At 41.8% G+C, this 26,832-nt stretch overlaps 1 protein-coding gene across 1 annotated transcript in view; it reads left to right on the top strand.

The window, feature by feature from the left end:
- brinp1 (bone morphogenetic protein/retinoic acid inducible neural-specific 1) overlaps positions 1–26,832 on the top strand; it is a 140,005-nt gene that overhangs the window by 32,519 nt on the left and 80,654 nt on the right. Inside the window, exon 2 of the mRNA XM_080419286.1 lies at positions 840–1,107. Coding sequence (XP_080275412.1) covers positions 890–1,107 — 218 coding nt within the window. The 5' untranslated portion in view covers positions 840–889. The remainder of the gene's footprint in view (positions 1–839; positions 1,108–26,832) is intronic.

Genomic DNA, 26,832 nt, shown 5'->3' with positions numbered 1-26,832 from the left:
AAAGAATCATTTTTTAATTGATGCACCAAAGTGAGAGCTCATTACTAAATGAGCTCTCTCAAAAAACAAAAAAAAGCTCTGTTTAGGCCCAAATGATTTCCAACAATCCATGAAATCGTGAGTCAATAGTCGAAAGTTTGTTTAAGTAATTTATACCCTGGGGGGAAATGGAGACAGAATTCTCCCACATTAGCAGCTGGATGTCATAACATATCATAAAGCAGCCTCTTAACCCTGTCTGAACTTATCATGGCACCAATTAGTCGTCAGGAAGAGAAGGCCACACAACCAGGGATGTAATTCATACTCGTATTGCAAAAGGGCAACATTCCTCGTTAGTATGGAGAGGCACAATCTGTGGGGGCCTTCTGAGAACTCCAGGGTAATATGAAGGATGATGGTTCTGACAAAAAAAAGAAAAGAGAGAAGGAAAAAAAAAACTACAAGAAATAAATATGAAGAAGTGTCACTGCAAAAGATAACATGACAGCAACAATAAGGGTAGCGCTGACATACTCTGTCTTCAATATGGTCCCATTACAATTCCTATATTGTTACCACATGAACCCTGGCATCCCTATTCTGGGGGCGAAACATTCGGCGAAAATAGCCAATCTACAAACTGACAACGTGTCGCAGCTCGACACGTTGTGAGCTTGTTATCGACTAGTTTCGGTGAGGGATTTGGTGTAGAGGGGAAAAAAACGAGCGGACCAATTATAGAGGCCTCGGTGACCACGGTCAACTAAGTATAGGGTTTATGTGGTTAAATAGCCTTTGTAAATCAATGTTAATATTTTTCTTTCTTATCTCCCTCCTTCTCTTTGTTTCCCTTTCAGGTCTCCACAGAATGGAGCGAGAATGAACAGAGAGCGGCTTAAAAAAAAGCATGAACTGGAGGTTTATTGAGGTCATCTGCTTCCTGTTTATATGGGACCATATAACAGTTCAGTCTTCCCGCCAGGATCCGTCAGCCACTGAGCAGCATGTTACCAAGCAGTATGACTGGCTCATCTCTGACCGCGGACCTTTCCACCACTCTCGGAGTTACCTCTCCTTCGTGGAAAGATTCCGCCAAGGATTTACAACCAGATATAAAATTTATAGGTGAGTCCACATTCAGTCAAGCATTTCGCGCGGATGATGCCATGCAAGGTTTTACGATGCTGTCTTTCTTAATGCTTTTTCTTTATTCCCACGGCGCCGGCCAGCAAAGCTGTGGTATTTCAATGGTACATTTAGGACACTCATGGACGATTTGCCATAGTGCCAAAACAGTGCCAAAACAAATCAAATTGCAACCGCGCCTGCGCAAATCGCCATTGTTAGGTGTGCAAAGAGACAAAGGATGAATTACCACACCACCGAGTTGTGGGCTTAAACCCATTAAGACCTGGAACGCATCTGTGTCATTTTTTTATTTGAGCTAAAAAAGCATTATTTTACACTTTGGCTATTCAGAAATAGCAGATATAGAAGCTCATAGCGCGGCACCGAGTGCTGCGCTACGAGCTTGTAGATCTTCTATTTCGCGAAAATGTGTGCAAATCTTTATATATATTCTTTTAAAACGTTTTTTTTTACTCAAATCTTTGCTTCTGGGGGGTCCCTGGAACAACATATTTTGAGATGGTGGTCCCCGGCCAAATACATATCATTTTGAGGGTCCTTGACATGAAAAGGTTTGAGCACCACTGATACATACGTTTTTCAGAATACTGTTAGGATTTAGAAGACATTTCTTAGAATCGGCTTCAGGTTAGGTTAACATAATTTTGCTTGTTCATTTGGAAAAACGTTAAACATACAGTTACAGGACATTACATTTAGGCACTCTCAGGAATACTTGATTTTATTCTTATTATATTTATGAAAATGCTTTGCTATAGTATATAATATTGATCATTTCAGTAAGGTGGTTTAAATTTGTTGCAGCTGACTGGCACAATTCAAAATCTTTCATGTAATAACATTTTTAAAACTTGACAAGTGACAAGTGCAAAACAATAGTTTGAGAATCTGCCATGGTATTATGGCCTGACGCAGCGCAAAAAACAAGGTTTCCTGCTATGTATTCCAGAAGATCTGTAATTTCAGTGAAAATACATGTTTTTACATATGTTTAATCTCCCATGAAACTCCAAGTTTCCTGAGTCAGCGAAGACCAGTATCGTACCAACTTAAGTATGCGTGACCCCCTGCTGGGGGTGCTGATTATTTGGCTATGCAGAAATGTGTGTGTGGTTTTTAGGTGTGTAAGTAATACTCATTGCTCATGCAATCACTGCTATAGAGTGTTGCCAGCTGCAGTGTGAATGATTGACAAACATTGTCTCAACAATTTGCTTCTAACTATACCACATGGATGTGTCTTTAAAAGCTAAGTTTAAACCTTAATGAATGTGAGCTTGATGTGGCAGCTGTGCAAAACTATATTCCTGAATGGCAACTGGTTAAATATTATGTGTCACGGTCTGAGTTAGGGCAGATTGTAGGACCCAAGTGTACGAGAAACAGAGGCTGAAGAGGTTGATTCAAAGTGTTTAATAACTCAAAAGGTAGGAATACAAACAAGGAGTTGAACTCACTACACACATTCCCACAACATAAGACAATGAACATGCAAAAACACAGGGCTTAAATAGACAGGGAAATAATAAGACACAGGTGAACTCAACAGACAATCAACGCTGGGATAGGCTGGGGGACTAAGAGGACACAGGAGGAGAACATGACTAATCAAACGGGAGGTGAAACAAGACAGGTAACAGTAACTAAGCAGAACAGGAAACAACAAAATAAAGGAACACAAAAGCAGGGCAAAGGCAACAACAGAGTAACAGAACACAATAGGTACGATACAACAGAATAGTCCAAATAAGTCCATGACCTTATAAGGGCAGAAAAGGTCCTAGGGCTGAGAAATACAGTCAAAGTACAAGGCCCGAGGAGCGGACCGTGACATTATGTGCATGTAGTGTAGTTCCACATCATGCCTGCTGTGTGTTAAAGTGTATAGAACCTGAATATAGAGCCTGATTGTCAGGCAATTGTTTGGCACATTTTATTTGACAGTCTTAGTGATCTGTAAACTGAGAGCCAATGCAGCGTGTAAGACAGAAAACTGCACAATTGCCTGCTTCACCTACTTCACTGCAGACATTTTTCCCCTTTCCCCTTTTCTTATAGTGTTTTATATTTGTTGATGACATGCATTGTTGTGTAATGTTTATGCTATGTTGATGAATTGATACATAGGACCACAATGGAAACAAGTCCTCAGGACTTTTTTTGTGTTATTATCCTTTTAGCCTAAATGTCTGACTGTACCTCATGCTGTTTAGATTTCTGACTAATAAAGTATTCAATCAATCAATCAATTTATAAATACCTGCTACACTAAATGTGCTTCCTGTAAGCTTTACACTGTATATTGGATAACTTAACCCGTTAAGACCTGAAGCCGATTCTACAAAATCAGTTTTTTGAAAAACGTATGTTTCTACATCAGTAGTTCTCAAACTTTTCCATGTCAAGGACCCCCAAAATGCTATGTATTTGGCGTCCGACCCTCATCTCAAAATATTTGGTTCCAGGGACCCCCAGAAGCAAAGATTTCAGTTAAAAATGTTGCCTTTAAAAAAATATATATTCAAAGATTTGCACAAAAAAAAAAAAAAAAGCAGATCTACAAGCTCCTAGCGCGGCACTCGGTGCCGCGCTATGAGCTTGTATATCTGCTATTTTTTAATAGCCATAGTGTAAAATAATGTTTTTTTCTTTAGCTCAAATAAAAAAATTACCAAAAATGACCGTTCCAGGTCTTAATGGGTTAAAAATATAGCATGCACTAAGCAAACAACTTTGTGCAGATGATTTAGCAGTGAGCTTCGTTGCATGTCTAATGTGGCAGTAGTTCTAAGCTGTGCAGAGGAGTAGAGAGAGGTGTCATCACTTTTCATAGGATATTATATGAAAAGTTCTGCTTAGGATATCATACAGTACAAACCCCCATGAGATTAAGTTGCCTTAACCCCTAGCCCTTCCCTAAACTCCAATGATATCTTAATCTGCGTGCATGCGTGCGTGCGTGCGAGAGTGTGTGTGTGAGAGAGAGAGAGAGAGAGAGAGAGAGAGAGAGAGAGAGAGAGAGAGAGAGAGATACTGTCACTCTGTCAGACAGTGTTAGGCTGCTCTCATGTGCACGTTGGATTAATCAGATAATCAGTTTTCTCAGAGTGAGGAAAATGGATCACACATCTGCGTTCAATGTGCGTTTTGGCAGTTTTCTGTGGAATGGCCAGTACCTACTGTACAGTATGGGGGCTGCTTTGGATTCCTACAGTACTGTATGTGTGGAAGAAGCTGAGATGAGATGTATCAGAAGCTCATTAGCCTACACCCCCAAATCACAACTTATTTTGAGTAATTTACCACAACTCGGCCAATTTTGCATACAGATTTCCAGTTTTCCCGACTTGATCATCTGACACAATGTATTCATGTGGAACTTCCTGGTGGGAAACTAAATTAATTTACACCACATGAAAGTCTGACTATGTTTTTTGAAACAGATATAACAGATGCAAATGCTTGTTGTAGCTCATGTCTGCCCTGTGAGAGAGCCCACTAATGGGCCTAGAGAGAGAGAGAGAGAGAGAGAGAGAGAGAGAGAGAGAGAGAGAGAGAGAGGTTTTATGTTACTTTGACAAGTATTATCATTAGGACATGACACCTGGCAGAGAGTTGTGCTCTACTGAGCACACATCTCTATTCATGTTGTATTATTTGGTTGGTTGGTTGGTGCACTACAAAGTAAGTGGGTGAAGTTGTAAAGAGATCCAGATTACAGGATGACTGATATATTAAGATGATGTGCCGTGTTAAGTGGTCAGATGGGTGGGCCACGGACGCTTTTGAGATTTCAAGTGGGCCCTGATCCAGAAAAAGTTGAGAAACACTGATTTAAGTGAGACATATATTAAGTCAACATAAATACATTACACATTTACAGTAAATGCAATAACAGCAAATAAGAGACAAGAACAATAAAAGCCTGTCTCCAAAAGACATTGAAAATGTGGGGAAGTAATACATTAAATGATTTAAAAGTTGTCGTTTTTTTCCCCTGCTTTTCTTGCTAAACTCTTTAAGCAAAGTTGCTAAAGGACATGGGTAAATGTCTGACCACTGTGGCTCTCACGTGGCAAGTCAGGTCATAAAGGCTTAAACGTGTGCATATATGTGGACAAACAATAGACATTTACTTTTAAAACAGCTACAGTAACATGGGGTGGCTAGAATTGTAAAATGGTCTTGTTGACAGATGTCTTTGTCCAGGAGATGTCTTTAAATCCAGGAGAACTGTGTCAGAAGTTCAGAACTGTGTCAGATCTCAATCTCAAGGACGCACTTTCGGTTTAATCCAGTTTAGTTCACATTTGTCACATAAGTATACTAATCTGCTTGAGTCATTTTGTGTCACAGTGAAGGAAGATGCAATCCAAATGATTAATGTGGGGAAGAAGTAACATGTACAAAGATATCACCCTGAGAATTGAGGTTTGAGGCACACCGTACATAATCGATAAGACGGAAGAAATATAAACCTTTCAATTAGAATACCATGATTGATCTGTCATGTCAAATGCTACAGTATTGTTGCATCTAGCAGCACTATCACAGAATGCTGGAATACGGAGAAGAAGAGATTTGCAACATTAAAAATGTCAAAACTAAAATGTTTACCAAAATGAGTTAGTAATTAGTAACAACGGAGTTATTGTCATTTACTTTCATTTGCTCATGAGAGTAGCAAATAATGGCATACACAATATTAAAAAACAAGAATGAATATGACTTGACAGTCATTGCTCGCCGCACCTCCGACCAGGTGGAGCTTACTATGTAACCCTGCTCAGGTTGTGTGTGTGTGTGTGTGTCTGTCCGTCTGTGTTCACCTCTCATTGGCTGCATGCACCCATGTGACTCACATGCGTGCACTGCCTGTAAGCAGCCACCCGAGTGCGCCAGAGTGCAGGAATTTAGACAATGCACACCAGCCTGCCTGCCTGCCTGCCTGCCTGCCTGCCTGCCACACACACACACACACACACACACACACACACACACACACACACACACACACACACACACACACACACACACACACACACTGTCAATGTTCTCTCCCCATCACGGTGAAATAACACGGATTACAAGTCTGTAAATACACAATATTTTCGAGCTGCGTTCGCTTCCAGCGTTCGCGCGTCTTACTTGTATTATTAGCAGATGCATGCTGTATTGTGTGTGTGTGTGTGTGTGTGTGTGTGTGTGTGTGTGTGTGTGTGTGTGTGTGTGTGTTAAATTTCAATAATGACTACCTCCCCATGCATTATCCCGCTTATTACACGGCTACTTAATAAATACATAAATACATTTACCCAAAAGTAACAACAAAACAAAGTATTTCCTTGCTTACGGCAATGAAAGTATTCCATAAGTATTGGGCTGGGCGGACAAGTTCGCCTAGGAAAACAAATGAGAAAATTAAAAAAAACTCGCCCCAAAACACACACGCCGGGCCGTCTCCCCATTGGCTTAAACGGGGAAGTGTCCCCAATGCTCCCCATTGGCTTAAAGTAGATATATATATATATATATATATATATATATATATATATATATATATATATATATATATATATATATATATATATATATTTATATTTATATTCTGTCATTCATTATACGTATATTATAATGAATTGATTACTGCAACAAATTAATGATACAGCACTATTGTTACAACTTGTGCAACTATTATTTCAACTTAACCACAACAACAATATCATTATGTGCATGCAAATATGCACTGAAGGGCAGAGCAGCACTCACTCCAGACCGTTCTTTGCGATCCGGGGCGACCGTGTTTAGGGGCGAGGCAGAACGGCGCTGATCGCTCACTCCAGACCGTTGCGATCAGGGGCGACCGTGTTTAGGGGCGAGAGATAGTGAAACACGGCCGCAGAGTTGTGGCTCGTACAGATTTTCGGAGCCTCAACACGTATGCTCGTCTGTTAAGAGGTGTAAAGTAACTAAGTACATTTACTCCAGTACTGTACAATGATTGTGAGCTTGTAGATCGGCTGTTTTCAGAGTATTTCAGTATGCGCGTGTGTGAGTACTCTGTGTGACGGTGATTGAAACCGACGGCATAGCCGTTTCAGTCATTCAGTCCAACTTGACTGTAGCCTGTAGTAGCCTTTTCATACGTTTCCTTTGTCCTCATCTTGCGCTAATGCACGCAACTGTTGCGCCAGGTTGTATTTTTGTTGTTTCGCATAAAAGCGTGCATCTGTTGTCCGTCAACAACACAGCCAGGCTCTCTCCCCAACTCCTTTCGCGTCTCTACTGGGTTAGGTGCCTCGGAGGCGAAAGGAAAACGCCGTTCGCGTGCTCAAACATGTTCATGGACCCCCAGATTAATATGTATTTGTCAACAGCCCCCCCCCCCATCTATTTTGTGGCAGGGAACCCCCTTCCCTGCGGGGACGGGCGATGTGAAGTCGGCGAAAAATAAATGTTCTGTCTGTCTGCATACAACACAGAGGAGGTGTAAAGTAACTAAGTACATTTACTCAAGTACTGTATAAGCGTGCATCCGTTGTCCGTCAACAACACAGTCGGCGAAATAGGAGAACGCCGTTCGCGTAAAGTAAGTAAGTACCCCCAGATTAATATGTATTTGTCCACAGTGCCCCCCCCCCCCCCCCCATATCTATTTTGTGCCAGGGACCCCCCTTCGATGTGAAGTCGTCGGCGAAAATGTTCTGTCTGTCTGCCTACAACACAGAGGTGTAAAGTAACTAAGTACATTTACTCAAGTACTGTATAAGCGCGCATCCGACAGCAGGCGTGTGTAGTACTAGGCAGAGGCGAGAGGCGTGTCTAGTCGCATAGCTTGGGAGGACGAGGCCGCCCCCGTTCAGAGTATGGGAAAATTGGAAAATATCCCCATTGGCTTAAAGGACAGCCAATGACGCAAATCTGTCGAATGCAAATCTGTAAGGACAGCCAATGACGCGAATCTGTCGAATGCAAATGCAAATCTGTCGAATGCAAATCTGTAATCTGTCGAATGATGAGTAGTAGGTCTGCCTCTTTGTAGAGCAGATTGCATCTGCTAAAAAGAAAGAAAAATGCAGCCTGTCCTACATCTAACTTTAACAGACGACTTGATGCATTGTTGTACAAAGGGACATCAACAACTTCAACAGTACCGCCAGTTTTCAACTTTCATGTATTCTTGGCGCCAAGCAGTGTGTTTTGACATGTATTAACTGCCATGGCGTTCACAATATTTATCTCCTTTTCTCCCCCTCTGTTTGCTTTGCATTGCAAATCTTCTTTCAGATGACTGGTGAGGTATTGCAAATAGAAATCTAGGAGCCTCCTTCTTGCAGTCATGCATGTGCTTTGATTTCCTTGCACTGTGTAGCATATAGGGTCTCAGTGAACGCAGCAGAGAGAGAGAGAGAGAGAGAGAGAGAGAGAGAGAGAGAGAGAGAGAGAGAGAGAGAGAGAGAGAGAGAGAGAGAGAATGATTTTACACCTTCATTTGGCAATTCTTTAACAGGGTGTCTTTCTGTTGGTAGCTTACTGCAGCCCCACTCCCTGCTGCCTTTTACAGCCTTAATATTGTCACATGAACAGTAAACAGCTCATTTGCATAATATAGAGCTTGTGACAGACTGGGGACGTTGCACAGAGACAGGAATCTCAGAAGCTGTGCTTCTGAAACTAAATCCCAAAGACATCGTGCAGCCGTCAGTTTTGCGGAGGGCGAGGAGGGGGTGTGCTGGTGGGCACGAGCAGCTCCCATTGTGTCTCCCCTCTCTTTTTTAACCCATTCCATCCAGGATCTACAAAATGTCTTCTAAAACTGTTTTCTGAAAAACGTATGCATGTCAAGGACCCCCAGAATTATATGTATTTGGCCGCGGACCCCCATCTCAAAATATTTAGTTCCAGGGACCCCCCCTCCCCCCTCCCCAGAAGCAAAGAGTTGAGTTACAAATGTTCGCTTTAAAAAATATACATTCAAAGATTTTCATTTTTTTCCTCAAAAATAGCAGATCTACAAGCTCATAGCGCAGCATCTGCTATTTCTTAATAGCCAAAGTATAAAATAATGGTCATAGCTCAAATCTAAAATGACTCAGATGCGTTCCCGGATGGAATGGGTTAAACCATTATAGAGGCATCGAATTCAGCCATAATAAATGCAAGGTGTCGCCTTGCTCATCACAAGACAATTAAATACTGCATCGATGCTGTGAAGAATACAGTGCACTCACCATTAAAAATGTAATATCTACAGTCACATCTGTCAGACATGTGCAGGGCTGTGGGACAACGTGTCCTGAGACGTCTATCAACGTGGCACGCAAGGACAAATCTCAAAAACCTAGATTCATAATACTCCCCTTTGGCAATGCTCTGATCATTCCCCTCAAATTATTTTCAAAATGGTAAATGTACTGCATTTATATTGCGCCTTTCTAGTCTTTCTGACCTTTATTCTTTCTTTCTTTATTCTTTATTCGGATCCCCATTAGCTTCCGCTGCCGCGGTCGCTAGTCTTCCTGGGGTCCACATAAAACATCACAACATAAAACAACATACAATATACATACAAACAACAACTGACACTCGTCAGTCCAAAACTAAGCTACATTAAAATGCCAATGATATAGACACTACAGGAACATTGGTTAAACATCATGTACAAAAACATATTGATCATTCTAATTGTGTGATCTCTCTCATTAATATCTCACACAATTAGAATGACCAAGCGCTTTACAACGTATTTCACCTTCACCCAGTGGAAACCGTGTAAAGCAGTGGTTCTCAACCGGTGGTCCGGGGACCACCGGTTGGTCCCCGGACCACCGGTTGGTCCCCGGTCCACCGGTTGGTCCCCCCTCAAGGACCAGTGGTCCTTGAGGGGGTTCCAGGTGGTCCCCAGCTAAATGATGGAGAGTTGGTAACCAAATGGACCCTTATAGGTCTTTAACTCTTGAGAGTGTAAAATGAAACCAAATGGACCCTTACGGGTCCATTTGGTTTCATTTTACGCACTCAAGAGTTAAATTATTGTTAAACATCTGCATTACTTACGGTAATTAAATAATTGTTATTTTGATCTATTTATTTATCCTATGGTATACCAACATCAATACAGCATTGTGGACAAAATCTTATCCAATGATAACAGAATAGTTTTGGGTCTGAGAGTCTAAATCTCATCAAATGGTGGTCCGTGGCTCAAATGCCGAATAAATAATAGCCCTTGATATGAAAAGGTGTAAGGTAGGCTACTAACCTGCTCATTGGGAGCAGCTAGGGGTTCAATAGGCTGCACCAACGCTCCTGATTTCGTGTATAGAGGGGCGGGTGTATAGAGGCGCAGAGAGACTGCACCTGATCCCATTGGTTCACCGATCTGTCCGTCAACCCCCGCCCCGTTAACACAACATTACGAGCGACGCCCACTGCACTCTGGTTGGTTGGGGAAATGAACACTTCCTCATACCGGGTACACCGACGCGCTGGTCCAGGCTTTTATTTTTTAGCAAAACTAAACAATAAAAGCCTGGAGATCGAGGCTAGGCGTTCAATGACTTGTTCCAAGGAAACTGCAACAGTATATCACTGTTAGTGAAAAAATCATCAAACAAACCCCAGAATATAACTTTAGCTTGTTGATGTCTAAATTATAGTCACTTCAAATATTTGATGTTCAGTAATACGTGTAATATAACTGCTACTGTGTTTATCAAACACAACATTTTTAGGACAATTCTCAAAGGCCATGGAGTTCTTTATTAAATCATTATATCTTAAGAAGTAACAAAGCTACCATGTGCAGGTTTTTGTATTTTAGTTGTTCTACTTCTCTCTAGCTGCCAAACAAGGACGTCAAAAAGTAATAAATGCTCTACTCTAACCGGCAATGAGGAGTGAATCGCTTTGTAAATTTCCCCAGGGGGCTCCCTCTGTCTTGGCGTTTTAGTGGTGGAAAGTGGGCTGAATCAGATTTGTGGAGAGACAAAGCATCCATTCCTCTCCGACTCTCTTATCAAGAGAGATTACCCTGGAGCCGTACTGCCCGGACGATGCCAACCTGATCAGCAACAAACAAATCTCCCTCATCTTTAATAACTCGGGCACTGTGCCTCATTTTTAAGGCCAAACACACAGATTTGGATGTGCCAGCCACTTGTCGGGTAATCTGAAAAGGTCACCATCACTTGAAGGGAAAAGACTCCGCAGGGCAACAATTACCCTCTACACCTAGACTTCTGTCCCTTAAAGAAATGATTAGAAAGCTTTGGGTAAGTAATTGTCACTGACATGTCGCTGTCAATTGCAATCGCAAAGCTGAACAGCCTTTTTCTCGACATTTTATGCAGATGATATGCATGAGTGTGCACTTCCTGTATAGCATTCATCATACACAAGACAGCCACTCTTGCTGCTTGCTGTGTGTTGCGCTACTTGCCTGAGATTGAATCGTTATTGACTGTGCGTATCAATCTCTGCTTGAGTGAGTGGTGAAACTCAACGGCCTGTTTTGCCCACCCTAGCATCTCTGTAGCTTGTACTCTATTATGAGGTCGAATGTGTTTCAGATGATGTGCGTTCACTGTTTGGTCTTTGTTCGTAGGCCTCTATCTCAAGTTCTTGTGTGGCTGAGAGAAAATCCAATATAAATGCAAATCTGGTAACCATTAATGCATTTTAAAGGCTTCAAATCAGCATTGCACTGTAATCAAAGGAGCGAGATGGAGGTTGTTATTTAGAATGAAAATGTCTATGAAAATAGCACGGCCCTCATTGATCAGGGGTTGAGATGGGATGCTGCGGTGAGTGAATGGCGAGGCTAACCTCAGCCACTGATCAAACACTGAAAATATATCCTGGGTTTTAAATCAATTCTTACAATGATCTGTGGAAAAAAACAACACTTAGGCATCACTCAGATGTCCAAATTAATGACAAAAGCGGTACTATTGTTGGACTGGATTGTTTTGCAGTTTTCCCCAGTTGCACAGACTTTGTACGGATCACAAGTGATTGGTTGTGGTTTTGTTAAGGCAAGGCAAGTTAATTTGTATAGCTCAACAACAATGCAATTCAAAGTGCTTTACATAAAACCATTAAGGGCATTAATTCAGTACATTTAAAAATATTTGTTAAAGTTTTCTTGGAGTTTGTTCCAGATATGTGATGCATAAAAATGAATTTCTCCACGTTTAGTTTTGACTCTGGGGACAGAAAGCAGACCTGGCCCAGACCCGAGAGCTCTGCATGATTCATAACATAGCAGAATATCAGAAATACATGTTGCCCCTAAAGCGTCTTACAGTAGTATTTCAAAATAATTTTTTTGACAGACAGTAAACCAGTGTTTCTTGGTCTTAGCAACGTGCAGCTGTCTGGTCAATGTCTTTGTGAGACCTGTAAAGACAGCATTACAGTAGTCGACTCTCCAAATGCTGCCGAGATATTAATCCTTTAATCCTTGATATAATATGTAAGGTGATAGTGGGCTGACTTTGTAACTGTCTTCAATGTATGTGGCTGTTGACATTCTGGTCTCGCTGGTTGTTGTTTTTTTAACATTACCGATTGAACCTGATCACTGACTAACTGTTCTTCCTTGGCTCCAAAAACAATTGCTTCAGCTTTAATCAGGGAAAATGCTGGCACATCTTATGGTTGAATTGTTCAATTCACTTACTCATAATATCATTATGTAAATGTGTGTGTTGTCAAAACAAACAAACAAACAAACATACATTTGGCTGTTCCTTCTGCCTTGGGGAACTCTAATTTTTGTCCAATTTGATCTAGTGTCACTAGAAAAAGTGCTCCTCGGAGCACAGGTCTCCGCCAGGTCAGGTAGGTTATTGTGGCCTGGTGGCGCTATAATAGTCCAATGTGAAAAGGGTGCCATTTCTTCCTCGGCCTAGTGGGAATGAGTGCAAAATTTCACCTAAATTGCACGCTGCGTTCATGATTTGCAAACTTTGGAAGCCAATGTTAGCCAATTAGGATGGAATATGAAATATCGGACACATCGGTCTTGCTCACATGACTATAGAGATACTGTGTACCGATTAGTGTGAGTTTTGGACAGAATATGTAGGAGTAATAATAAAAATAAAATAAAAATGTTTTGCACAAATGCACTAAAAGCCAGATGTGAAAAATGCAGGGTAAAGGTTTTTTCTTGGCCTCTAAGGAGTGCGTGTGCAAAGTTTCACGCAGATTGGTGCAGTTATAGGTAATAATGAAAATCGTTATAGCGCCATCATGAGGCTGATTTGAACATTTTCAAGTGGCATTTCGTCCTCGGCCTAGTGGGAATGTCTGTGCAAAATGTCACGGAAATTGCATGCTGTGTTCATGATTTGAGGCATTTTGTTCAAAACAAACAAATCCTGCAAACTTTGGAAGCAAATTTTAGGCAATCAGGGTGAAATATGGAAAATCGGACAGATCCGTGTTGATCACATGACTATAGAGATAATGTGTACCTATTAGTGTGACATTTGGCCAAAATCTGTAGGAGTAATATAAAAAAATGCGTTTTGCACAAATTGGCCTCCTGGTGGCGCTATAACAGGCTCATGTGAAAAATTTGGCACAGAGGTTTGGCTTTGGCATCCAGGGAGTGTGTGTGCACAGTTTCGCAGCGACCGGGCCAACGGTGCCGGAGATTAGCTGCTCACAGACAGACGGACGGACGGACAGACCGACCGACCGACCGACCAACACACGGACGGACGGACAGGGTGCAAAACATAGTCTCGGCCATGCCTTTCGGCCTGGCGGAGACAATTATAGACACAAAGTTGGCCTTGTCCTTAAAGTACTATAGGATTCACACCAGTTAAGCACTGTCTATGTCAGTTTTCCAGTTGGTCTAGTATTGCATGCCACTCCCATCCCACTCGGATAGTATCGATGTAATCATCCAGATAAATATGAAACATGTTTGATAATTGTCAGGGCGGCCCCGCACTTCTGTTTAGCAGATCTGGAGGTTTAAGATTGGATCTTTGAACCCCTCACACAACAGGATAATCTTGGCAGATAATCACTTCCGATCAGCCTTGAAGCACAGGAAAGCTGATTGTGGAGAGGGTAGTTTCCCCAAATCTCCCCAATTCTTCTAGTGTGCACTCAGCTTCAGATTTAGCTCAAAGCTCAAATCAGTGTGAGCAGAAGTTATGTAACATACACAATACAAAAAAAAGACAACAAAAAAACGACAACATTGTTATTGGCTCAAGTAAAAGTAAAAAATAAAAAACTAGACAAAGTGCTCCTCGGAGCACAGGCCTCCGCCAGGTCAGGTACGTTATTGTGGCCTCCTGGTGGCGCTATAATAGGCCAATGTGAAAAGGGTGCCATTTCTTCGGACACTGCATTCATGATTTGAGGCATTTTGTTCCATTTTTTTTGTGCTAAATTAGACCTGCTGATGGTGCCATAACAGGCCAATGTGAAAAGGGTGGCATTTCTTCCTCTGCCTAGTGGGAATGTGCGTGAGAAATTTCACAGATCGGACAGATCCGTGTTGATCACATGACTATAGAGATACTGTGTACCGATTTGCATGACGTTTGGATAAAATCTGTAATATAAAAAAATGGGTTTTGCAGAAATTGGCCGCCTGGTGGTGCTATAACATTTGGGGCAGAGGTTCTGAATTGGCATCCAGGGAGAGTGTGTGCACAGTTTGGCTGCGATTTAGCCAACGGTGCCAGAGATTAGCTGTTCACGGACGGACGGACGGACGGACGGACGGACGGACGGACGGACGGACAGACAGGGGGTAAAACATACTCTCACCATGCCTTTCGGCCTGGCGGAGACAATAAAATAAAAAAAAGCAACTAAACAGACATACTGTGAATGTAAGCAGAGCATCATATTATCTAACACATCTATTTTGGCACATGCTGTTAAACACTGTTAGTGCAATATTAATTATAGCATCACATTTCATCCAAAGTGAGAAACTCTAAATTATGTTTTGCTGCATAGCCATATGCAGCAACCCACAACCAACCTCACAAATCTACTTTATTTTTGTCAAATGATGTATTCACACTGTCATCACTTAGACCCTTACATTCTCAAATTCAGTCTCTGTTGCCAAAAGCTTGATTCAGTATTTGATCCCAGCCTAAACTTGTGAGAGCCATGTTAACAAATCATGGCTCTCAAAGAACATGTTCAGAAATATATCCAGGATTAGATCAATTTTGAGTTTTAGAAAGGCCAAAATCATCATACATGCTTTTATTTCTTTCATCCTTGACTATTGCAATGGTGTAAAAAAAATAAAAGGGGGAATAAAACAATAAAAAATAAAAACTGAATGTGGTTGCTAGGCTTTTAACTAAAACCTCCTATTAAAGAAAACTCCTATTTTAACTTCCCTGTACTGGATGCCTGTCTGTTTTAGGATAGATTTTTAAGATTTTACTGAAGTTAGATTAAAAAAAATGATTCTCGTATTTCTCGTTTTATTTCTCCCTGCACTTTATATCTTACAGGCCTACATGTTAGGCCTGTAATATTTTTTCTTATTATGTTGCAAATTGTATATTTCTTCAATTTTATTAAATCCCAATCAATTGTGTAGATTGTATAATTATGCTTCAAATTTCTTTCAAGTTTCTTTCAGTCTGTATTATGGTCTTATAATTAAGACCATACATTATAGGCTTGTACAGATTCAGTATGATCTTAGTAGCGAAACAAATTATTTAACTCAATATTGTAAGCCTGGAGATGTATGATCTTCACAAGTCCATAGTTCATGACATGACATTAAGCTAACCCCATGTTTAGCATGTACCGCATAAATCCAGCTGTGGTGTTTGAGAGACAAGGCATCCTCATTAATTTGCCACCCTGGTCTAGCACAATTTGTTTAATGTAAGGGGATTATGCACCTCTCTAATTGAACATTTCCTTCATCAGCTTAATTAGTCTCCTCTCTAATCAGTTCACAGACAGTCACCTGATCAGAACTAGACATTAGTGAATGATATGCAGGAGATATTTGCATATGCAAACGTCTAGTTAGCCTCCGCTTTGATGAGACAGATGCAGCATTTTCAGTCCTGCAGCCTTAAACAACCCTAGCATCCCTATGTTGGGGGGTGAACATGCAGTGAGAATAGTCGATCTACTTGTAGATCAGCTATTTCCGGTAAAGAAATTCAGCGTAGAGTGGAAAAGGAGGTGGCCAAGTATAGACCCCTGGGGGACCCCGGTCAATGAAGTATATCCTGTGTTAATGTACAGTACAGTTCAGTATTGTACAGTATCGTACAGTATAATGAGCTTTCTGTGAACTCCTTCATGTATTCGGCTTGAATATAATGTCTGTCAGAGGGCGCTGATCTAGGCCGCGTTTATTTTTAACAGAGACAATACATATCTTTTGTCCTACTCGCGGCCTCTGCTGAATGAGTTTGGAAGATGAGCCATCCGTAATTGGATAGAGCAAAGGGGCCGGTCATTTAGATGCAGTCTGCAGATTTGCTGAGACAGGCTGAGGGGAATGTTTAATTCAGCGGGCAGCAGCCACACACGCGGAGAGAGAGACGGAGGAGGGGGCCTGAGAGAGAGAGAGAGAGAGAGAGATCAGAAAGTCAAGAGAGATGGGGGACAGGATGTATTGTGAGAAGACAGAAATATTGAGGGAGTTGAGACACCATTAAGCAGCAAGACAGCAATGAGAGGCCAAAAGTGCATGAGAGAGAAAGTATATGAGTGACAGAGACAGATAGAAGGATGGGTGAGAATGGTGGTGTGTGTGTGTGTGTGTGTGTGTGTGTGTGGGGGGGGGGTTCTATGTCAAAATGGGGGAGGAGAAAGGGCAGGCAGGCAGCCTGACAGCGAGGTCAGTGTCAAGGTGAGAACTAATCAGGGGCTCGCTCTCGACAACATACTCCCCTACTGCCCCTTATACCTCCTCTCTTTAATTTCAGATCTGTCGTTAAACTTGTCACTTACACCTCAACCACTGGGGCTGTGTAATTCCAGCATTTTTATGGCATGGCTCTGCAGGAGGCTTGCCACCTATAAGAGGTGTGTTTGTGTCTGTGTGTCCTCTCGCAAACCCCTGGACTGATCAGTGCCAAAGGACAGATACGCAGAGATTCTGCACATTTATAGATGTATTTCTATAATGGAAGTCAATATAGCTCTGATTGGGTTGAAACCTTGCACAAATCTGGAGTCATACTGTCATCGATAGATAGACAGATGTCACAGACTGGCCCCAGATCCACATTGGAGCCATATTGTTTAGTTTTTTTCCTTGAGGCAATAATACAATAACATGAATACATTCTAATAGCAAAGTACCCAAACATGTAGAATAAGTCAAATCAAATGCAAACCTTTTGTAGAAATAAATCAGACTTGCTCATCTGTGTGGTGGTGTAAAATCACAACTATTTGGGGTTGTGATTTGGGGCCGCGGGTATTAGATACTCTTTGTTTCTGGTGGTATGCTACGAAGCAACACAGGAAAACCATGCATTTGACACTACCATCTGAACACACCCTTTGGACAGCGGTTGGCAAATGTCCGCAGTTGTCATAACACACATGTGGTTGTGGTTGTGAGGACCTTGAGGTGTAACGTTTCTTCTTGTGTGGTGGAGTGGAGTAGGATGGGACTGGCCAACTTTGGATGCCGAGTTGCTTCAAACTGTGGGTGAATGCCAGTCCCTCTTGTAGAAGTCAGGGATGTATCCAAACAGGGGGACGTACCACTGCACCTTGACTTGGCCTGGGGTCTTGTGCAATTGTACCAGCATGTCAGAAAAATCAATGCCTCCCATATGGTGTTTGTAGGCAGGAATGAGTGATGGGCACGTGACAGCAATCGGTGCGTGGGCCTCTTTGCTCCATCGTTTGACAGTTGAAAGAGGCACAGTCCCACAGGCATTGCTCAGGAGGTTGACATGTTTGTTGTCAAACCATTTCACTGCGATCTCCCCCTTCAGCAGACCTGTAATCAAAAGCTCCACATCCTTTCAACGATCAGCTCTTTGTCTGTCATCGAGGGAGCTCCGCCAATGCGCTTTGATCACACAGTGTCGATGCACTTGACACCAAGTTGAAACTGGTGAATTATGTTGTCGCGGAAGAAGACTGAAAGCCGTGGCTGTGTTGTGGTTTTGCATAACGTTGTCAACAGTTTGGCCCCTAGAGGTAGCACAAGCTACACCAAATCTCTTCACCGGAAATAGTCGATCTGCTAGCTCACAACGCCTTGCAATGCTTTGCAAGCTTGTACACATAGCTTTTAGACTTTATATGCCACCATGACCTCATCCAGGCTGTGCTTGTAGGTGGATGGGATCAGGACACACTGGTTATGAAGCCTCGCAAAAAAGGGGGTTAATTTAGTTGAATTGGTCTGGGCTGTCATTGCATTGCTGATTATCACTAAACTGAATGAACCGGCATAACAGCCTGAATCTTTTCCTGGGCACGATATCAGCTATCACGTTGAAACATGATTCGTGGTGCCAGTAGTCCTCCATGGCTGGGAAGCTGAAAACACCCACGAATAGTAGTATTGCCAGGAAATCTTCCATCTCTTCAGGGCTAGTCTTGATTGGATCCCCCAACTCGCGGTCAGAATACAGATTGCTGTGTTGAGCAATATGTCATCGTACTTATAGATTCTCTCAGTGCCTTTGTTTGGGCCTGAGGGTGAACTTGGGTCAGGCGTGTCTTCTGGTTCAGCCAAGGAAACCGTTTTTTGGGTGTTTTCCCCCCCTATTTTCTTCTTTTCAGATTTAAACCGGAAACACATATGAAATATGACATGTTTCTGGTTTAAATCTGCAGCCGCTCCAATCATGCAAAGGAATCTATGCTTGATTGAACCGGAACCAGAAACGGGTATGCCATTGTGGTGTGGGTGATGGCTGATATAAGCAATCACACGGCATCCAAATTAATTGGACTCACACCTGTTGTGCATCGATCTACTCGATACACACAGGATAAATCTGTTATCCCCAAACATCCAAGAGAGAGTCCCTGTCATGACAGCAATCTGATCTGGCTTGTAACCCCTTGCCACTCTCTATAACAAATGTGTTTGAAGCATCTACAGTATACCTGTGCCCCTGAGTGTCAGAGGAACACAAGCCACAGAAGTGGCAGTTAGCAATGTTGTGCTACAGCCACCTGTGGTAGTTAGCTGACTACAGTTGTGCACAGAGAGTATTGAACAGTTTAGTCAAGTATGAAATTGTGATCATGAAACATTATTAGAGCATATTATGTGGAATAAAACTAGACATAATCATATTAACAAACATAAGTTCAATGAAAAGGCATTCTATTTAAGAACACAGCAACATCTAGTGTGTGTGTGTGTGTGTGTGTGTGTGTGTGTGTGTGTGTGTGTGTGGGGGTGTGGGTGTGGGTGTGTGTGTGTGTGTGTGTGTGGGTGTTTTTTACACCATAAACATACTGTTTGTTCTTCAAATAAGATGTAGGCCCAGTGACTCAAAATGTGCTTTACCAAACAGTTGAACAGAACATTAAAGGGATTGTCAACAGCTTTTGTGAACATGCAGTCCTAAATGCTTGCACTTCCACTTGCACACGGACACACAGACACACAGACACACAGACACACACACACACACACACACACACACACACACACACACACACACACACACACACACACACACACACACACTCACACTCACACTCACACTCACACACACACACACACACACACACACACACACACACACACACACGTCACACACACACACACACACACACACACACACACGTCACACACACACACACACCGATTTCCTGGGGCTCCACCACACTTAGAATCACAGGGCTGAAACAGAGACTGGGCGTTGATCTCCTTTGCTCAGCTGCAAGTTTGGGGGAATCAACAGGGGCTGATCTGGGGAGGGACTCAGTGCCACTTCCCCTTTCCAACCTAGCGATAATCAGCCCCCGCTGTGGGACGACTTAATTACTGGCAGGGAAGAGATGGTAATTAGAGGAGAAACGGGAGGCTAGGAGGAAGTGTCAGGGTTAAGTACTGACTAATTCACTGCGTGGGACGTCTGCGCCACTCTCCCTCGAGACTCACGATGCGTCTCCACAGAGGCAACAAGCTCTGATGTGGAGAAGATACTGTATGTTCATTTCAGAGTCTGTGTGTTGACATATCTCATACCATTTGCATCATATGATATATGTTAAGTGCAATCGTTTTGGGTAGTTCAGGGATTTTTTTTTTTTCAAATCATCACAGCATGAGATTATGGCTTGCAATTCCGACTTAAGCAACTAGTTCCGCTTAATCAGACAACTATCTGATTCAAAAAATATATCCATGACAGGATACTGTTGAGGAGGATACCAGTCCATTAAGACCATTAAATGCATAGGCTCTTCCTGAACTGTTATCTATCTTAACCAGTTCTCGTAACCACTTCATTTTATTACTTTGTCGTACGACGGTGTCACACGAAATGTTTCAATATGTTTGAAATGTTTTGCCTATAATCACATGCCCAAAATAGGGTTCAAAGTGGTTAAAGATCCAGTCTGAAAATAATTGAATTGTCTATAGTAATAGATATACTTTGTACCTTTTGTACATGTTTTTTACCTCTGTTTTTGTATTTATGCTTTGTTTTCCCTGTGTAATGTAATGTAATGTACTCTAATTGTCTGTTTGTTTTCATGTTTTTTTGTGGGGACTGCAGATCTTTGCAGCATCTTTGCTAAATCCGGTGTACGAGCTGTTTTGACTGTTGCAGAAGTTTTTTAGGTAACTTAGACTATAAATGTAACCACTAAAGCCCAAAGTTATACTGTGTTGTATGATGGCTTTGCACAGATTTCTTTTTTGGCTTTTTTTTGACAATTCTTAACACTTTCTTTGACCATTTGACATGCTCAAACATATTTACCTTAACTACCGTAGGACAGAAGCATTATTAGTTAACCACAATTTTTACATGGATTCTTTTAACACATTGAGTGCCATAAACGGTCCGGACCATTTTTGAGAAGCCATGCGCCATGTGCCATAAACGGTCCAGACCGTTTTTGGCCCATTTTTTTTGTAATATATTTTTCCCACGTGGGGTGCTCTAACGAAACTTTGGGATCATCCAAGGAGTCTCTGAGAAGGAGAGGCAGGATGTCGATCCATGTCAAAAATGCTTCCGGTCGGCCGCTCCAATGTTAACTCCTTGACTAAAAGCTTAATATCTCCATTTCTTTTTAACGTGGTGGAAGTGAGACGTTTTCGATCGGCGATCACACTGCAATGGAGGATCGCGTTAGAAATATTATTGTTCCAGGCGTTAGTCGGGACCCTCCGCCGTCTCGCACGCACGCTTTGTTTACATGCACTTCCGCGTCGGGGCTTATACAGCACGAAACATATCAACGTAAGTGGATGGAAGATATGCTGGCACTGAACATACCCTATTTTAATAAACCTCTGGCACACAATGTGTTAATAAGAAATGCTGGTTGGTCAATCAAGGTATTCTGGAGTCTCTTGATAGTAGACAGTTAGTAGCTTTTCTCAATAACAGACCAGTGTTCTGTCTCAATTTACACTGCTATTGAAGCAAAAGCTTTAAGCAATATTTTGTGTCAAATTATTGATTTAGTTTGTAAGTGCAGTAGCCATTTAAAAGGTGGGATAATGCTTGGGTCAGTTCTGCTTCACCGAGGTCAGGGTTTATTTTCCAATAATGGCTGCCTCACTGTTCATTATCCCATATATAGTTCCCCCATCGATAGTTAGTTCATTTGTACTGCATTAATTGTCATAGTAAAATCAATCTGGGAACCCAGAGCCAAGATGAGAATGAAAAACAGCGCCCTCTGCTGTTTGTACTATCTCATCTTGGCTCTGGGACAATGACAACGTAGCACCCGTGCGCAAGGAAACCGGGGTTTTGGTCTGCCTTCAGCCTTTCACTTCCGGTGGTGCCACTATGTTTTCATTCCCACTAACAATATTTCTACACGGAACACTAACACCACTTCTCCCAGAGAACATGGATCGTTTTGGTTATAAGCCCACTTGTTTCTATGATGAAAGAGTAAGTTAAAATGTGAATATCTTTCCGTGGTTTTGTCTGCTCCGCGGACGCTATTGTTTGGGTTTGTTTCGAGGGGGAAAGATCGACGGACACGTGAATCCCGCCCACTACATTTGATTGGGTAAAGCGCGGCCTGCTTCCTGATCTGAAGGCACGCCCACTTGTAGCCCAGTGCGTACATGTTATGACGAACCTTCAGGACAGATTCCAACGCAGAGCAGAATCTGTTCTTGAGAGATTATAGTAAAATAAATAATGTGCCAGCCGTCCTCGCAGGCTACACCAAATGGTCAGCTGATTCACATTTCAAGGTTCGGTATATTACGTATCAATTAAACAGTGTTCTTACTATGTGTCTAGAGACAGATTAACACACCATCTGAACTTGACTGCCAGATGAAGATGATGAGTGACTGTCACGCTTATACAGACATACACTTTGTTGTACAACAAATATGGAAAAAGCTGATCTGCTATTTTCCATTCTTAACTCCCTCCCTTTTCCCTTCTTTGAAAGGTTTCGCCTATAATGACGTGCCCAAAAATAGGGATGCCAGATTGAAAGTGTTTGCCTGTAATGAAATGCCCAAAAATAGGGATGCCAGGTTGAAAGACAATTAAAGACAGGTTGCATGGTTTCATCTCCAGACCTGAACCAGCTGTGATTGATTACCAACAACCTACTTCTGCTTTCCTTGTGTCTGGATGTCGTAACTGTCCATAGCGCTGGAATCTCACTTCAAGTCAGTCACTAGATGTAACTGTCCATGGCGCTTAACCCATTCAATCCGGGGACGCATCTCCGTCATTTTTAGATTTATTTGGGCTATTCAAAAATAGCAGATATACAAGCTCATAGCGCGGCACCGAGTGCCGCGCTATGAGCTTGTAGATCTGCTGTTCTGCCCAGTGCCCACTGTCAGTGTGTATTATGGCCACCTAGTGGTGGTTTTGTATATATGTTTCGTTTTGCGTTCAGTGTTTGCAAGACAGCAGAGAGAGCATGCTAGAACCTATTATTTTGACAAGCCTTGACAAATATATGAATGTAAGCACATTCTGTTGGTTTTCTTGAAGTTTGATTTCTTGTAGTCTGTTAGTGAATCTGCTATTTTTTGAAAAATCGTGAAAATGTGTCTCTGTTCAAGTCATTCACATTGTAAATGCTGTAACTAACTGTCCATGGTGCTGAAGTCTCAGTTCAAGTCATTCACATTGTAGATGCTGTAACTGTCCATGGTGCTGAAGTCTCAGTTCAAGTCATTAACTGTCCATGCATATTTTTTCAGCCTCTGACTTTCAGCCTCTGTTCACCATGTGCTGGGTTACAATGCAAGCCAATGGTCAATATTCACTGCTCATGTATACTATTCACATAAAACCATTCTTATGGAGAAGACAGCGTAATGCCGTCATATCGGTTAGCTTTGAACCAATACAATCACAGCACATGGGTGGAATCCCCTCATCATTGTGCTGTTGTATTTAGCAGATGACTGAGAGTTATTGCATAGCAAATTCAGTTCAGCAGCAAATAGATGGGATACAATCAGCAGCATCTGGGGCATTGACAGTAGCATTTGTTTCATTTTACTGCATGTCTGCTTCGACCTTCGTAGCTCTTCTATGCAAATTGGGAGAGCAATTGTTGGTATGAATTAAATCACATTTGAAAAAGGGAGGAGAACATTTAAAGTGTTGGACACCACGACTACTGTATGTCAAGACAACTTGACTTGTGTAAATATAAAGAATGTGCTTTTGGTGATAATTTCATCCTTATCAGACATAGGAAAAGGGGAAAAAACTAACATATTCATAGTATTCTGTGAAGTCTTGTACTGTAGTTCTGCAGGGTGGGTATAACTCTCACCCAACTGCTATGTTGTGTATACTCAAATTAGTTTATATGCAAACCTCTCCCCCGTGCTCAGCCTGTGCTCATCAGCAAAACTTCTCACGTTACACAGTTAATTAGATCCAAACACATGCTCAGGTCACTCACCCACGCACTTTCTTCCATCAAATCCTTAAGATTAAAGTGAATTAAAAGATTGTTTTTGATTAGATCCATTTTATTGGCTCATCACAATTGCAGCGCACACCAGCTAAGCTATTATGCCAGCACTCACATTCCATTTAGGCAATCACATCCCGTTTACTGAAACATTCCAGATATTGCTTGATCTTTAAGATGCTGCCAACTTTTGCGTGCAGATGTCAAATTAGATAGATCATTTAAGTAAGTTTGTGCACACTTAAGTAATTTTATTGTTGAGGTAATGTCTGTAGTGAAGTAATTTAATAATGTTCTTTGGGGTATTTATCATACATAACTCAAAATATGTTACAGTTATCAGTTGGGTTTTTCTGATGGGTTATTAAAGTGGCATAGCTTTACTTCCACAGGGTCACAATTCATATACTTGATGACCTAGCACTCAGGGTCGCAGGGCCAAAGTGGGGGCAGCCAGGTGGGAAATAGAACAGGAGAGGAAAATGGGGGGAAAACATATACAGTATATACAGTACATATGGACAAGGACTAGTCATTTAGCATTTTTGCATTTGTGCCTTTTCATTTCATATGAAAGCAGAAAATCATAGCACAACAATGGGATATTGGTTAATTAGATTTAGTGAATAGTTTAAAAACCTTAACCAGATAAATCACATTCAGAGATAGTACTCTGCTCTCCTACTAATCTATCTATTCCATCTTGCTTTGCGGGGGTTGCATTTACTTTGTTTACTGGGCCCTCTTTGTTCCCTTTATGCTCTTTGAGCCCACCCGTTTGCCACTGCCCCCTGCTGGAACCGGCTGGAACTAGTTGCTCAGGAGGATAAATTAAGCTACAGTGAGACGTCCCCAAAATATCGTTGTTGATACATTATTCTTTGAGATTTACATCTTTACATCAGAGACACAAGCCAACAACTTTCAAAAGGATTGGGTATGGCACGCATATATTTGTCAGAGGCTACCCCTAACCCCTGACAGACTTTCAGAGACCGAGATTTCATACTGTCCCTAACCCAATACATGTAATAGTATGGGACACGATCAAACTTGTCCTCAAACAATGCCTCATTTTTTTAATCTCCTTTACTGTCCCCATCTGTTTGGACCGTTAAGCACAACTTTAGAAAAGAACATAACTTTCCAAGAACAGAAGCAGAGAAATTGAGTTGTGACAGCTCAAACGGTATTTGGCAGAAGATAGTACAAAAAAATCCTCCCAAACTAAGCCTCCATTTGTTTAGATAAAAGCCAGACCGTTCTATTTCAGTTACACTAATCTCTTTATCTTTCTCTTTCTCCTGATCTTGTCTCAACATAACCTTGGCATAACCCTTGCTTCTCAACATCTCTCTCTCTCTTGTCAGTGTCAACATTAGGGTCAATGCCAGAATGATGCCACCACTCTGTACAGATGTACTGTGACAATGTTCCACAATGTCACATCATGAAGATGTTTAACAGTAATCTGTAAAGGACCAGAACAGAAAAAAAATTATAGCCAAAATAGCAGATCTATGAGTTCACAACATGTCACACAGTCAGATTGTTAGCTTATAGATCGGCTATTTTCACTAATCATCGTGTGTAGTGTAGTAGTTGTTTGTAGTGTTTCTGCTAAGGGCTGTGGGGAGTGTCCACTGAAGGCAGTGAAAGAATAATTCTAGACAAAAGATGGTAGCGTGACACACTGGCCAAAATGTGGCACTGTACTCTAAGGTATAGCATAGACACCTTGGCAGAAGACTGGTGTACCTTGGCAGAGGGCTGGTGGAGTTAGGAATTATGCCATCAGTGACATTGATGACATCACTGAAACTCACCTGAGCGTGTCATCAGGTGAGGTGTTTTTCCCCGCCTAGAAAAAACTGCTCTCAGCAGGAAATGCCCAAAACAGGGCATTTCATGTTTACAGGCTCTTTAAGTGGTTATAGGCAACAGAACACAACAGGGAATGTGTATATAGTTAATAACATCACAGCTGTGGCCGCAGGTATGAGCCGAAGGCGATAATATACATCATCAAAGCTGCAATGTTATTCATCAAAACAATGTATGAGAGAGAGCAAGAGCATGTATAGTATGGCATATTGGCATATACACACTAAGTCACATGTGATTGAAAATTTCCAGCCTATATTTAGATGAACCCACTAACTTGGATATGTACAGTACACATGTGCCTTCTGTGTTCTTTTATTATCAACTACCCTCTGGTTCTGTTTACTGACTGTGTTTGGAAATGCAGCTCACGACGGTATCTGGACAAATTAAATAAAACAGCAAACACCAACAGCTCAGGGCAACCCAAAATATCATTCCACATATTTGTTTGCATAGTGCTCCACTGAAAAAAAGAGGGCATAGGATTAAGATTAATTCTCTAATGTGTTTAAAGGGTCTTGGTGGTTCAAATCATCCAGGAATTCAATTGTATCTGTGGCTGTTTGATTTATAGCTGGGCTTTAGCTGAGCTATGATTATGAAAGGCCTAGATAGTGTGTGTGTGTGTGTGTGTGTGTGTTTTTTTTTCTCTCCCTCGGGCTGCTACATATCACTGTGGCACCATGGGAATAG

Source organism: Gymnoscopelus braueri, assembly GCF_963280865.1.
Source record: "Gymnoscopelus braueri genome assembly, chromosome: 22".
NCBI lineage: Eukaryota > Metazoa > Chordata > Actinopteri > Myctophiformes > Myctophidae > Gymnoscopelus > Gymnoscopelus braueri.
The sequence above is the reverse complement of the archived record's forward strand: the minus strand, read 5'-3'. Positions and strand labels throughout refer to the sequence as shown.